We start from the raw sequence: 13,459 nt of genomic DNA, 5'->3' as shown, positions 1-13,459 counted from the left end.
CAGACAGCCTTTAATGACATTAAGGAGAATACTTACAAAAACCTTATTGACCACCTAACTGAAGAGGGCAAAGATAGCCCTTAAAAAAACCAAAAGGGCTAAAAAATGGGAAAGGACCCATTTGTACAAAAATATTTATAGCTGTTCTTTTTTGTGGTGGCAAAGAATTGGAAATTGAAGGGATGTCTCTCGATTGGAGAATGGGTGAGCAAACTGTGGCATATGATGGTGTTGGAATACTATTGTGCTGTAAAAAATGATGAACAAGATATAGTTTTGAAAAGAACTGGAAAGACCTATGCACACTGATGCAGGATGAAACGAGCAGAATGAGGAGGACCACTGTACATAGTAACTGAAACATTATGGGATCATCAAAGGTAATAGACTTTGCTACTTAATAGCAATAGAACGATCCAAGACAATTTTGAGGACTTATGAAAAAGAATGCTATCCACCTCCAGAGAAAGTATGAATAGAAATGCAAATTAAAACACATGATTTATCCATTTAACTCTGTGGCTATATGACTTGGGGTTTTATTTTTTTAAGATTATTTAGCTACATATTTGATAAAAACTGCTGGGAAAATTGGAAGACAGTATGGGAGAGATTAGGTTTGGATCAGCATCTCATACCCTACACCAAAATAAACTCGGAATGGGTGAATGACTTGACTATAAAGAAGGAAACTATAAGCAAATTAGGTGAACACAGAATAGTATACATGTCAGATCTTTGGGAAAGGAAAGACTTTAAAACCAAGCAAGAGCTAGAAAAAAATCACAAAATGTAAAATCAATAGTTTTGATTACATCAAATTGAAAAGGTTTTGTACAAACAAAAACCAATGCAACCAAAATTAGAAGGGAAGCAACAAACTGGGAAACAATCTTCATAACAAAAACCTCTGACAAAGGTCTTATTACTCAAATTTATAAAGAGCTAAACCAATTGTACAAAAAAATCAAGCCATTCTCCAATTGATAAATGGGCAAGGGACATGAATAGGCAATGTTCAGATAAAGAAATCAAAACTATCAATAAACACAGGAAAAAGTGTTCTAAATCTCTTATAATTAGAGAAATGCAAATCAAAACGACTCTGAGGTATCATCTTACACCTAGCAGATTGGCTAACATGACAGTTAGTAAAAGGAAAGTAATGAATGCTGGAGGGGATGTGGCAAAGTAGGGACACTAATTCATTGCTGGTGGAGTTGTGAAGTGAGTCAACCATTCTGGAGGGCAATTTGGAACTATGCCCAAAGGGCGCTAAAAGACTGTCTGCCCTTTGATCCAGCTATAGCACTGCTGGGTTTGTACCCCAAAGAGATAATAAGGAAAAAGACATGTACAAGAATATTCATAGAGGGCAGCCTCTGCTTGCACATCTTCAGGGACAGAGAACTCACCACGGGGGACAGCTGGGTGGCTCAGTGGATGGAGAGCCAGGCCTAGAGATGGGAGGTCCTAGGTTCAAATCTGGCCTCAGACACTTCCCAGCTGTGTGACCCTGGGCAAGTCACTTGACCCCCATTGCCTAGTGTAAACCTTAAAATTTCCCAGACCCTACTTTATAAGATTTGGATTAAGACCATTCTCCATTTGGGCAGTAAACTCTACTTAAAGCAGGAATGTGAGAATTCTACTTTACCTACTTGGGTCTGCCCTAGGGGAAGATAAAGTTGTAAACTCTTTTCTGAACAATGAAAAGTACTTAAACCCATACTTTTCTTAAGCTAAGTACCTATAAAGGTCAAGTAACTTGTGAATTTACAAGGAACAAAGAACTGGAAAACTTACTCAGAGCTTTCCTGGTGTGAATTACTCAAAATTCCACACCTTCTTAGGTGTGGGCGGTCCTTTAGAAACATCTACAGTGATTGGTAGATGTAAGGACTTAGGGGAGGTGACAGAGGAAATTTTGCCCTTAAAAATAAGAGCTCAGGGAAGAGCTGGGAAGTCATTCTGAAATATTCAGATTGGAGAGTCTCATTCTGAAGGAGAGCTCCTTGAGGAGCTCCTGTGAGGGGCTCTGTCCCTCTGGGGTAGGAGCTCTGGAGGCTCTTGAGAGAAGCCCTTTGAAACAACCTCTGGCTGGAAGACTCTGAGGAAGGACGCTGGCCTGGTGTCATTAGAATTCCTTACTTAGACAGATCTTATGGTGAGTTATAAAAAACTGACTGATTTCTCTTTTAAGACTCAGGTCTAGGCCATATTGGCTTGAGGCCTTCATACTTATTCCTTTCTTACTCTCTCTCTTTCTTTGATTACTCATTGTATTGTTAATTAAAATCTCTATAAAACCCAATTGACTTGGGTATTTGAATAATTGGGAATATTTCCCTGGCGACCACCTTATATTTGATTTTAAAACCCAAGACACTGTAGTGAAACATATTTCTGCGGTCAAATTTACTCACCCTCTCTTATATCTATCACAATTTATATCTTCCACTATTTTAATCACTACAGTTTAAGACCTCAACCGTTTTAAATCTCACAGCTTATGGCTCCCACTCTTTTATCTACAACAATTTAAGCCCCACAACTAATTTAAATATTACACTAGCCCTTACCACTCTTCTGCCTTGGAGCCAATACACAGTATTGACTCTAAGATAGAAGGTAAGGGTTTAAAAAAAAAAAGAATATTCATAGCTGCACTCTCTGTGGTAGCAAAAAATTGGAAAATGAGGGGATGCCCTTCAATTGGGGAATGGCTGAACAAATTGTGGTACATGTTGGTGATGGAATACTATGGTGCTCAAAGGAATAATAACCTCCAGGAAGTGATGCAGAGTGAAAGGAGCAGAACCAGGAGAACATTGAACACAGAGACTGATACACTGTGGTACAAAATCGAATGAAATGGACTTCTCCATTAGTGGCAATGCAGTGATCCTGAACAATCCCCGAGGGATCTATGAGAAGGAACACTATCCACATTCAGAGGAAACACTGTGGGAGTAGAAACACAGAAGAAAAACAACTGCTTGAATACATGGGTTGCGGGGATATGGTTGGGGATATAAACTCTAAATGAACATCCTAATGCAAACACCAACAGCATGGAAATAGGCTCTGATCAAGGACACATATAATACCCAGTGAAATTGCGAGTCAGCTACAGGAAGGGTGGGGGGAGGGAGGAAAATAATATGATTCTTGTAACCAAGGAATAATGTTCTAAATTGACTCATAAGTAAAAGGAAAAAATTATTTGCCTTCAAATTGAGTAATATGGAAATGTGTTTTGCTTGATAATACATATATAACCCAGACTGAATTGCTTATCAGCTCTGGGAAGGGGGGTGGGGGGAAGGAGGGAGACAACATGAATTGTAGAACTTTAGAAAACTTATATGGAAATTTGTTATTAAAATAAAGGGGGGAAAAAGGGCTTCAGGACAGCGTTCTAGAGTGAAAAGAGGTAGGAGCCCTGGCCTGGAATCCCCAATCTTCCCCTTATAAGCTATCCAAGTCCCTTGACCTCTCTGAGACTCAGTCTTCTCCTTTGTAAAGTGGGGATAATAATAATGTCAGCACCACTCATCTTGCTGGATTGCAATGAAATTTCCTTTTAAGTTTGTCAGAGTCACAACTGTGAGCTTGGATAGTTCCTGTGTAATATGGTTAGGGCCCAGACAGGCTGATTATTTGGCAGAAATGATTCAGCAGTTGTTCAAATGATAAAATCATGACAGAAAAATAAGCATGCAGCTCTACTACTGCCATGAGCAGAGAGAAGCCAAGGCAGTCTGGATTAGTTGGGACCAGCTACTTGACTCACCTGTGCACAGCAAAAAGGAGGGCCAATGCAGCCACGCACTTCTCTCCCCCTGATAAGTTGTCCATGGGCATGAAACGCTTCCCAGGAGCCACACAGTTGTAGCTGATCCCTTCCAGATAAGGTTCTTCAGGGTTCTCTGGGCTCAGAAAGGCCTGAAACATTTTTTTAATCAGGTTTTTTTCAATGAACAAAAGTCCGTCTTCCTGTCTCTCCCTGTTCCACCCATCCCTGGAAAAAATAAAAACCAAGAATGAGCAGCATCACTCAATATCAAACTCTCAAAAACTGGCACAAGGAAAGTGCTGACTGAGCAGCAAGTGGGCATGGAATGGAGAAGAGAACATAACAGAGAGATGTCCTGTAGGTCCTCTGCACCCAAACTGTGATGACTGATTATGAGGAGTTGGGTGGAGGAAGGAGGGAGCTACAGGTGGATCAGGATGCTCAGGAGAGAGCCTGGGTGGTGGAAGTGGTGGTGGGGTGTCACTTACACAGAGGGGGTAACTGACCCCCTGGAAGAGGATCTCACCGGAGATCCCTGGGATCCACCTATGTGTAGGGGAGGGGAGAAAGAACCTAAGAAGGTTAGGATGAGGAGGAGGATCAAGAGACAGAGTTCTAAAAAGCCAGGTCACGTATGTCCAGGAGCTTTGGAGTGGAGCTCCAGGAGACGCCAGGGCCTGCTGCTAGAGGTGGAGAATGTGAGCTCAGCCAGGCACAGGGACATGGTGAAAGATAGAAGGGCCTGGCACATCAGGGTCCATGGGTCACAGAGAGCTAGACACGACTGAACAACAGCAATAACAAATTTGCTCAACCCTAGCACTTAGCAAGGTGTCAGGCACAAAGCAGGCCTTGAGTACTCTGGGCACCATCCCTGCTCAGGCTGCAGGGAGTCATCTGCTATTGTGGCTACTTTGGCAACATCTTAATTTTGGTATTCTTTTGCTGGGCTGAAACCTTATCAGAATGAATGAATGAATGAATCTCCTTCAGGATTTCAAGTCTCCAAGGACTTCTGGAGATGATCTCACTTATTCATGAGCCCCAGAAAGGTTCTTCTGGTGGAAGAGGACTAGGAGAGCTCAGAGGCATCTCCCAACCATCTCTGTGACCTTGGGGCTCCAGGACAGCTACCCAGCATGGCGGAGGCTGGGGATCCCCAGACCTCCTTCTTGGCCAAGGTCACTGGGTCACAGGGAAAGAATGACACATACATTAAGGAATCATTGACCCTCACCCCAGGGCATCTGCTCTTCCTTCTAAGTGCCTAGAAGGTATCCAATGAGAAGAGCCTGAGAGGTCCCTGCCCCCTCACTTTATAAACAAGGAAACTGAGGGACAGATGATTTCTAGGGCTCAGAGGCAGTAACTGAGAGAGGACAGCAGACCCAGTCTGACTTTATTTCCAGAAAATAGGCTAACTACTGTCTCTTGGGGGTCAGACTACCTGTCTGGACAGTGTGGGCCCAATGGGCAGCTGCATTGGCAGAGAGAAAAGGTGGGGAGGACCGGAAGCCATACCTGGGCACTGTTGTTCCTGCAAAGTTTTTTGTAGATCTGATCAATGGACACAGAGACGTGCTCAAAGCACTGGCTGAAGAGATCATATCGTTTCTTCTTTACCTGCTCAAACTCCTGCCTACAGACCCTTGCCTCCTTCCTGCTGGCCTCAAAAGCTGTGAGACAATGAAAGGTCAGCCAGATTTGATCCCCAAGGGAACTTCTCTCCTTACCCACCCCAGAAGGAGGAGGACTTTCTCTGATCAGGGCAGGCCCCAGTCTTACCATCAATAGACTCCTGGAACTTGTCTCTGACATTCTGCAGGTTCTGCAGGGCCCGAAGGTTGGGGGCAGTGGTCTTCAGGAGAATGTCCTCATGTGTGGCCAGCTGCTGCTCAAGGAGCCCCAGCTGAGCCTTGATCTCCTTATCAGACTGCAGATCCTGCAGTGGCAGAGAAGGTCAGGTGGGCCCTGCTGCAGCCATCCAGGGTTTGAGTCTCACCCTAGCCCAATGGTGCTTCAGTTACCTTCAGGTCTTCAGCAAGGCTGCTGTAGTCTATCTGTAGGGCCCCTTCTCTCTCATACATGGCTGCCACTGTGCTTTGTGTGCTCTCAGCTTGCTCTCCGAGCTGAAAAACAGATCTGAGGGAACTCAGGCCTCTTCTTTCAGACCAAGTCCTTCCCATTTGGAGCTGTTGGCACAGGAGGAGCCCAGGGCACAAGCATGACAGAGAGCCCAGTGGGGGACAAGACCAGCAGGTGGCATCACCAGCATTCAGTCTGTGGGAGTCCCCAAACGAGGGACCCAGCCCAAAAAGGACATTCGAGAAGCACCAAGAACCTTCAGTCATAGAGAACTGACCATTCCAGAATGCCTCCCATGACAGGGACCTCACTACTTCACATTGAGTTCATTTTGTTTTTCCTTCTATTTTCATGAAGTCAAATGGGCTTCTGGGACTCTGTTCTTGACAGTATTAACAACAATAAAATGTCCAGAACTCTGTTTCCAGAGTTTCCATGACACTTCTCAGATTCTAAGAGGAGAACCAAACCCAGCTCATCCTTTCTCATTCCTCTGAGAAGCCTGTGGTTGTTGAGGCAGGAGAGAGGCAAGGACCATAGGGTGTTGTTCCCAACTTTGGTGTCACCCTTGGCCTGTGCAATATCTCCTGCTGGACAAACCCCCCTGCCTTCACTCTGCTACAAGCCTGGGGTTGTAAAGCAGAGTTCAGGATCTTCTGTTAACTGTGGTCCAATGGGTACAGAATATATCCTAGGCAATTGGGGTTAAGTGACTTATCCAGGGTCATATAGCTAATGTCAAGGAAGGGCTCAGTGAGAGCCAGGATACTTTTGAGGCTTCCTGGGGCTGGACAGCACACTCTGGAGAGTAGAGGGCCACAGGGTCTCCTCTAAGCCCACATTTTGGTGCCTACAACAGGCAGGCCACAGATGTGGGATATTTTAAAATAACCCTAACAGCCCTCAGTTTGCTGAAGCTGCCATACCGCCACTTGGATGGTCTCGTCCAGGGAGCCGGCCACAAGGGCAACCTCGATGTCCTGCACCTTGCAGCTCAGCAGAATGTTGTGCTTCTCCAGCCGCTGCTGTTCGAGGGCCGTCTGGACAGCTGCCATCTCCTTCTGCATCTTCCCCACCTCCCTGCAGAAGGCACAGTGCACATCCATCCATGCACAAGCACATACATGCATGCAAACACACAAACACATACGCACATGCAGGAGATCATTGGTCAAGAGGAACCAGTCAGTCCCACCTCAATTTAAGCTCCAGAGGAGCCTCTCTCAGGGTCCTGGTTCTTTTCTTCTGGGTCAGCTGGACCTCATCTAGAATTCTAAGGCCCCTCCTGGACCAGTCCCTGCTAAAGGCCATGCCCTCATCCCTAGCCCACAGAAGAGGGACATGAACTCAGGCCACTGTTGGTAATCAAGTGAAAGAGCAGCAGGACTGGCACCAGAAATTCGAGGGGGACAGGAGGAGAGGAGTCTTTCTATGGCCCAAGCTATAAAGGCTATGCCCCCAGGCCACAGGAACTACACCAAAAGCCCAGGACAGACAGGTAGAGGGACAGATGTAGTCACTATGCCTAAGGGAGGGGGAGCCCATAGAGCTCTGCCCTGAACTCTGTAGTTATTTGTGGGAGATTGAGACACAGATTGCCAGATGTTCATAAAGATCCCTTTCTAAGAAGCTTCTTCGGGCTGGGAGGAAGTGATATCCATATCATCAGATGCCTAAGAACCAGTCATATGTAATGGAGACAAGGAGGGAAGCATTTGTTAGGCACCTAGTATATGCTAAGCCCTGTGCTCAGAAGCCCTGGCCATTCCTTGCTCTCCTAGAGCTCTACAGGGAGGGTTCCTGTTCAGAACAGGTTAGATGACAGAGGGAGGGAGATGGGGGTTGGCATCCTGCAGAGAGTGGTGATCCTGTGCTCTCCAGAGGAGGCTGAGCCCTCAAGTAAAGTAGTCTAAGGGATGATCTGGGGAAGGATCTCCCCAATTGCCTAGCCTTTGCCATTCTTTTGCTTTGGAACCAATATGTAGTATTGATTCTAAAACAGAAGGAAGCCAAGAGGCCAAACTGAGGAAAAAGGGAAGAGTATTTCAGATATGGAGGATAGCTAGGCAACTGGGGTTAAGTGACTTATCCAGGGTCATATAGCTAGGATCTGTCTGAGACCAAATTTGAACCCAGGACCTCCCTTCTCTAGGCCTGGATCTCAATCTACTAAGCCACCTAGCACTCCCCCTGATTTTTCTGAATCACAGTGCTTTCTTTCCTTTTCAGATTTTCCCCAATTTGGTCTTCAGTTATCTTGTTGTCTACACATTAGGCCACAAACCCCTTGAGGGCAGGGCCTGGGTTTTTGTTTTTTTGTTTTTTCTTTCTTTGTATCTTCAGTGCTTGGCACAGGGCCTGGCACACAGGAGATGCTGACTTGAAATTGTTCCCGAGAACAAAAGCTATCTCAAATGGCAGGTGCTGTCTCAGGAGGAGATGGTTCTCCCTCCTTGGAGGTCTTCAAGCAGAAATACATAAAAAAGAAACAGTCGACGTTACTTTGAAATGTCCAACTGCCTGGAAAACATCTGAAAACTACCCCTGGTTTTGTCAAGCTGCAAAGCTTTGTGTCTAAGTAGCCAATAATTACCTATTGCTGATCAAAAATTTCTTTCGAGCTTCCTCCACCTGGCCCTGTGCCTTTTCAATGCTAACATTCTGAGCAACACACACATCCTTTAGTTGCTGCCGTTTGGTCATGAGGTCATCCACAACTTGTAGGCAGTTTTCTTCCACCTAAACAGAGAAAAGGGCTCAGTGAGATATTCTTCTATATCTATCTTAGTCCAACATGCCATCTTCTCCTTAGCAATATATATTATAGCAATATAGCCCATACCTGAGATGAGAAAAATCATCTCTGAAATCATACAGAAGATTCTAGGCCTGCATATTCTCAGCTCTAGTTCCCAGAATGACTTTGTTCATGGGCAGGAGTTGGAACTAGGCCCAATTTCACTAGTGTTCCAAAAGAATTCTTGGATACATGGGGACTCTTTCCATAGATGCCTGTCAGTGCCCCACCTATAACTTTCAGTCTGAGAGTGATCTCGGATACCCAAGGCCCAGTTAAGTTGACAGTGGCAACCTGACCACCAGCCTGTACTGTGCTTTCTCATTCCAAAGTTGGCCTTGTGGCCAGTCTCTTACCATACTGCCACATTCATCTGACAAGGGCAAGCATTCTGAAGATGCCCCTCAAAGGGGTCACTGTTCTGTCAAAAAGATGCAGAACACAAAAGTTTGCTCTGGTTCTTTTATGTGGGCCTTTAAAAAAGATTGGCTTTTATTTATGTCAAAAGTCAAATATAAAGTGCAGATATTCATTATTATCTACCCCTGGATGGGCTGCCACTACGTAAAATTCTGAAGGCTTTACTGAGATTTTGAAAAGAATTATAGAGGTATAACTTGAAGGAACAGCCAAGATTTTCCAAGAAGCCAAGTTTTTAATCATTTGTTTAGATTCAAAGAATTTTAGAACTAGAACACACTTTACAATTCATCTCATGCAATTCTCAAGGCTGGTGAACTTGCCTTGGATACTCAAATACATTATTGAGGGAAGATTTGTGACCAACTGGGAAAGGAAAGTGATGACACAAAGCCAGAGTGCCTTTATCAAGAATATCTCATGCTTGATTAAACTCTTTTTTATTCTTGACATGGTGAATCAGGAGGACACACATCACAGACACAGGGTTTTTAGCAAGGTATTTTGGCTTTCCTCTGGGAAAGGAAGGGGAGAAGCAGTACAGACAACGCAGCTAAACTTAGAGGTGGTGGAATGAGTCAAGGAGGAAGGAAGTCTATAGTGGAGGGTTTCAGAGATTTATCCCTGGCCTGTGCTTCTGAACATTTTTATGAATGGCTTGTAAGCCTGACCACCAAATGTTCAAATGACATGAAACCCAAAAGGAAAATTCAACAGTGGGATGAGTGAATCCAGGTCCAAAATGATTAGAGAATACCAAATTGGACTGAACCTAACAAGATGAAACTGACTAGAGATCCCAAGTTTGGATTCCAAAGGTCAACATCATCGGTACAGGATGGTTAGACCAGAATTCATTTGAGAAAGACAATGAAACTCATGGTCAAAGGAAATAACTAGCTTAGAGGGAACAAAATAAGAGAAACTGTAGACTACAGAGAACTGTTTTGCTTACAAAATTATTGATAAAATTAACCACCCAGAAATGACTCCTATATATCAAGATCATCAAGGCACCTTTGTCCAATTCCATTTAACCAAGTCCATGCTATGGCTGTTGCTGGACCTACAAAGCCAAAAATGACACCGGCTCTGTCTGCCCTCAAGGAACTTATATAATACCTTATAAGTCTTGTAGGAAGTCACAGGGTCACAGATAATATCTTGTGAACAGTAAACAGTAAGGAGGCCTGGTCAGTTTTACTAGATCAGAAGATTGCATCAAAGTCAAATGAAGAGAAAGGCTGGAACCAGACTGTGAAGGGCTTTGAATGCCAAACAAATACTTATGAGCTCATCCAAAGTTAGGGAGTTAAGAAGTCTGCTGTGTCGTACTATGGTTTATTAATCAAGGCCCAGAGATCATAAAAGACAACCAGCCCTTCAAGGTAGCCCATGTGAAGCTCTAATTGTCAGCACATTCCTTGTTCCTGACAGATGTGCAGGCTGCATGCACTCTCTTCTCTGACAGAATGCAAACTCATTGAGGGGAGGGCTGGTTTCATTTCTGTCTTTGTTTTCTAGCCTGCATTCCCTGGAATGCTTATTTCAGACCTAGGTCTTCTGAGCCCTGGCCTGCTCCATGTGCTCCCAAAGCCTCTGCTCTTTAAATTTCCCTTCAGATGAGCTTTCCCTTCTCATACTCCTTCCACCCTGGCATGTTCACAGCTGTCTGGCTCTCCACAAAGACATAGTATCTATCCCCTGGCCCAGGTACACAGTGGTGGCAGTGGCAGTGACAGCAGCCACAAGAGGACTGGGCATACTTTTTGTCCATCCCCCTCAGGCCTTCCCTCTGTCCTCTTGCCTCAAAGGTCGTGCCTATCAAGGGCCTGATGACAATCATTTGTTGACTTTTATTCACGCTCTCCTGCCTTCTCAAGGCCTTTGGTACCCTATCCACTCAGGATCCTCTCTTCACCTCCTTTTCTCCCCTGATACAAAGATGTCCTAGCAGCATTATAGGCTATTACCTAAAGCTGGAAACACACAAGATCAACAGGTATGAGTAACACAAAGAAACCAGGAAACCCTCTAGGAATCTGTTTTTCATGTCTTGCCTCTGTTGCTGGCTGATCAGATAGCATAGCTGCAATAGCCTCCTTCTTGGTCTCCCTACTAACTGTACCTTCAACCCATTCCCCATACAAATGCCAAAGGGTTTTTCCTAATTCTGGTTTACCTCACTCCCATACTTAATAAACTCCAGTTATTACTTCTGCAGTCAGTCAAAAAGCAGTTAATTGGGGGGGTGGGGGTGGCGGCAGCTGGGAGGCTCAGTAGATTGGTCTAGAGATGGGTTCAAATCTGGCCTGACACTTCCTAGCTGTGTGACACTAGGCAAATCATTTAACCCCCATTGCCTAGACCTTACTACTCTTCTGCCTCAGTATTGATTATAAGATGGAAGGTAAGGTTTAAAAAAAAAAAGGCAGTTAATTCACTTAACTGGGTATTAAATATAAACTCCCCTGATTGGTATTTCAAGTCCTCCAAGGCCTGGCTCCAGCCTAACTGTCTGGCCTTCATGAATGCTTTAGTCTGGTCCAACAAACTTCTTGCTGCAGTGCTCCCAACTTTGTGCTTCTGCAAAGACTGACCCAGTCAGTGCCTGGAAGCATCCTCTCCTCACTCCCACCTCACATTTCCTTAACAGCTGCTGGGGCCTTGTCCCACGAAATGACTTCTTCCTTAGTCTGTGTAAATATCACATGATTCTTTCTATGCTTTTGGGTCATGCCAATGGCTTCCATGCACTAGAAGCTCCCAGAGCCTAAATGAAGCTGGCTGGCTGATGCAGAGTGAACAGAGGGCTGGGGGTCCTCCACCACTTATAAGCTCAGTCAGAGTAGAGAAAGCTAGTGTGGTCTCTCTTTGAGACTGGGGCTTCCCTTCCCCTGTGATAAGGCAGAGTGTTGTGTGTTGTGTGTGCTGGGGGGCAGCCTGCAGGGTGGGGTGTGCCTTTGACTTCACACTGCACAGAAACTGCCCCAGCTCTCTTAAGGGGCCTGAAAGATAGACCCTGTGGGGTAGGGCAATGGGTGAAAAAGGGGAAGAAAGGCCAATTGAAGGCTCAGTGGGAGGGAGTACTTGAAAGCAGATGGGTAGCCTTAGACATTACAAGTTTTACCCTGCTTGATTTGGGGCATGGGGCTAGAGGAGGTGGCCAATGAGATAATTGAAATTCTATTCAAAGCCCCATAATGGCCTTGACAAGTTGGCTCTCTTCAGTGAAAAGCCCTACCCAACCCCCTGTTCCACTCCCCTCACCATCCCCTCCTCCAGCTTTCCCAGGAGCCCAAGAGCCATCACCTTCTTCAGACTCTCAAGGTCTTCTGTATCTTTGACAATGGCTTCTTTCAGGGTTGTGACCTTATTGGTTTTCTTCTTCAGCTGATTATGGCTATATTCCAGCTGAATGTTGAGCCGAGTCTTCAGCTTCTCAAACTCGAGCCTGGGGAGACAAAGGATGGTGGCATGGAACTACTCCCTGCCACCATGATGCAAAGGAGTAACAATAACTCTTGCTGCTTTGTTTTTGATTTCACAGGTCCTCTCAGCAGCTCCACATCTGATATCCTGGGAATTGGAGGCAGGGGTCCCACTACATTAACTCCCAGATGCCAGGAGGAACACAAAGACCCAAAACACCTGAAGAGCTTGTGCAAGTGAAAGCATTCAGGATGATGGTGGTGGTAGGGGGTTTGAAGCTGGAAGGCTTAGCTGGAAGATGAGCATCTTGGAGGAAATCTAGCTAGAAGGGCAGGCTGAGGTCACCTTGAACAGGGAGTCTGGAGTTTTATCCAAGCCATAGAAGCCACCAGAACCCTCTGAACAGGGAGGGAAATGGTGACATGTGGATCTTAAAGCCTGGGAGGAAAAGAGAGGCTGAAGGCAGGGAGCCTGAAGAGCCTAGGGCAGAAATCCAGGAAGAGACAAGCTCTGCAGGGAAAGAGGAATGAGATAAGGGAGAGGCCTTGAGGACCTCCAGCCTGGGCTTCTGTCCACCCTCTACCCTGCCATCATTCCTCTTTACATGCTGCTTAATGATGGGACTAAGCCTATCCCAAATTCATTCTGTAATTTCACGGGGGCCTTCACAGCAACTAGGCAATCATTCCCTAACCCATTCTCTGTAGGACCCCATGCCCCACCCTCTCCTATCTGGAGTCCTCAATAGCAGGGTCTGAGGCCATTTCCCAAGAGCTGTCTCTCCCCACCCTTACTTCACAATCCCTTGACTCTGGCCTCAGAGGCAGCCCCTCTAAACCTCCCCAGGTAACATATACTCTTTCCAGCATGCCCTCCAGGCCCTCTTCTCCAGCAGATTGCCTCTACTCTTGCCTCCCTGTCCACTG

The 13,459-nt window shown here is 45.5% G+C and overlaps 1 protein-coding gene across 5 annotated transcripts in view; it reads right to left on the bottom strand.

Annotated features, from left to right (window-relative positions):
• Positions 1–13,459, bottom strand: part of SMC1B (structural maintenance of chromosomes 1B) — a 77,192-nt gene that overhangs the window by 5,266 nt on the left and 58,467 nt on the right. For 3 of the 5 annotated variants that reach the window (XM_056797624.1, XM_056797622.1, XM_056797623.1), the window contains 7 exons: positions 12,414–12,555; positions 8,478–8,623; positions 6,811–6,964; positions 5,827–5,991; positions 5,585–5,741; positions 5,321–5,475; positions 3,797–3,948 (listed from right to left, as the gene is read on the bottom strand). In XM_056797624.1, coding sequence (XP_056653602.1) covers positions 3,797–3,948; positions 5,321–5,475; positions 5,585–5,741; positions 5,827–5,991; positions 6,811–6,964; positions 8,478–8,623; positions 12,414–12,555 — 1,071 coding nt within the window. The remainder of the gene's footprint in view (positions 1–3,796; positions 3,949–5,320; positions 5,476–5,584; positions 5,742–5,826; positions 5,992–6,810; positions 6,965–8,477; positions 8,624–12,413; positions 12,556–13,459) is intronic. The other 2 variants (XM_016425550.2, XM_001378427.4) reach the window with 1 other exon arrangement.

The sequence above is a fragment of the Monodelphis domestica genome, chromosome 5 (assembly GCF_027887165.1).
Source record: "Monodelphis domestica isolate mMonDom1 chromosome 5, mMonDom1.pri, whole genome shotgun sequence".
In the NCBI taxonomy this organism is placed as follows: Eukaryota; Metazoa; Chordata; class Mammalia; order Didelphimorphia; family Didelphidae; genus Monodelphis; species Monodelphis domestica.
This window is presented reverse-complemented; position numbering and strand designations above follow the sequence as displayed.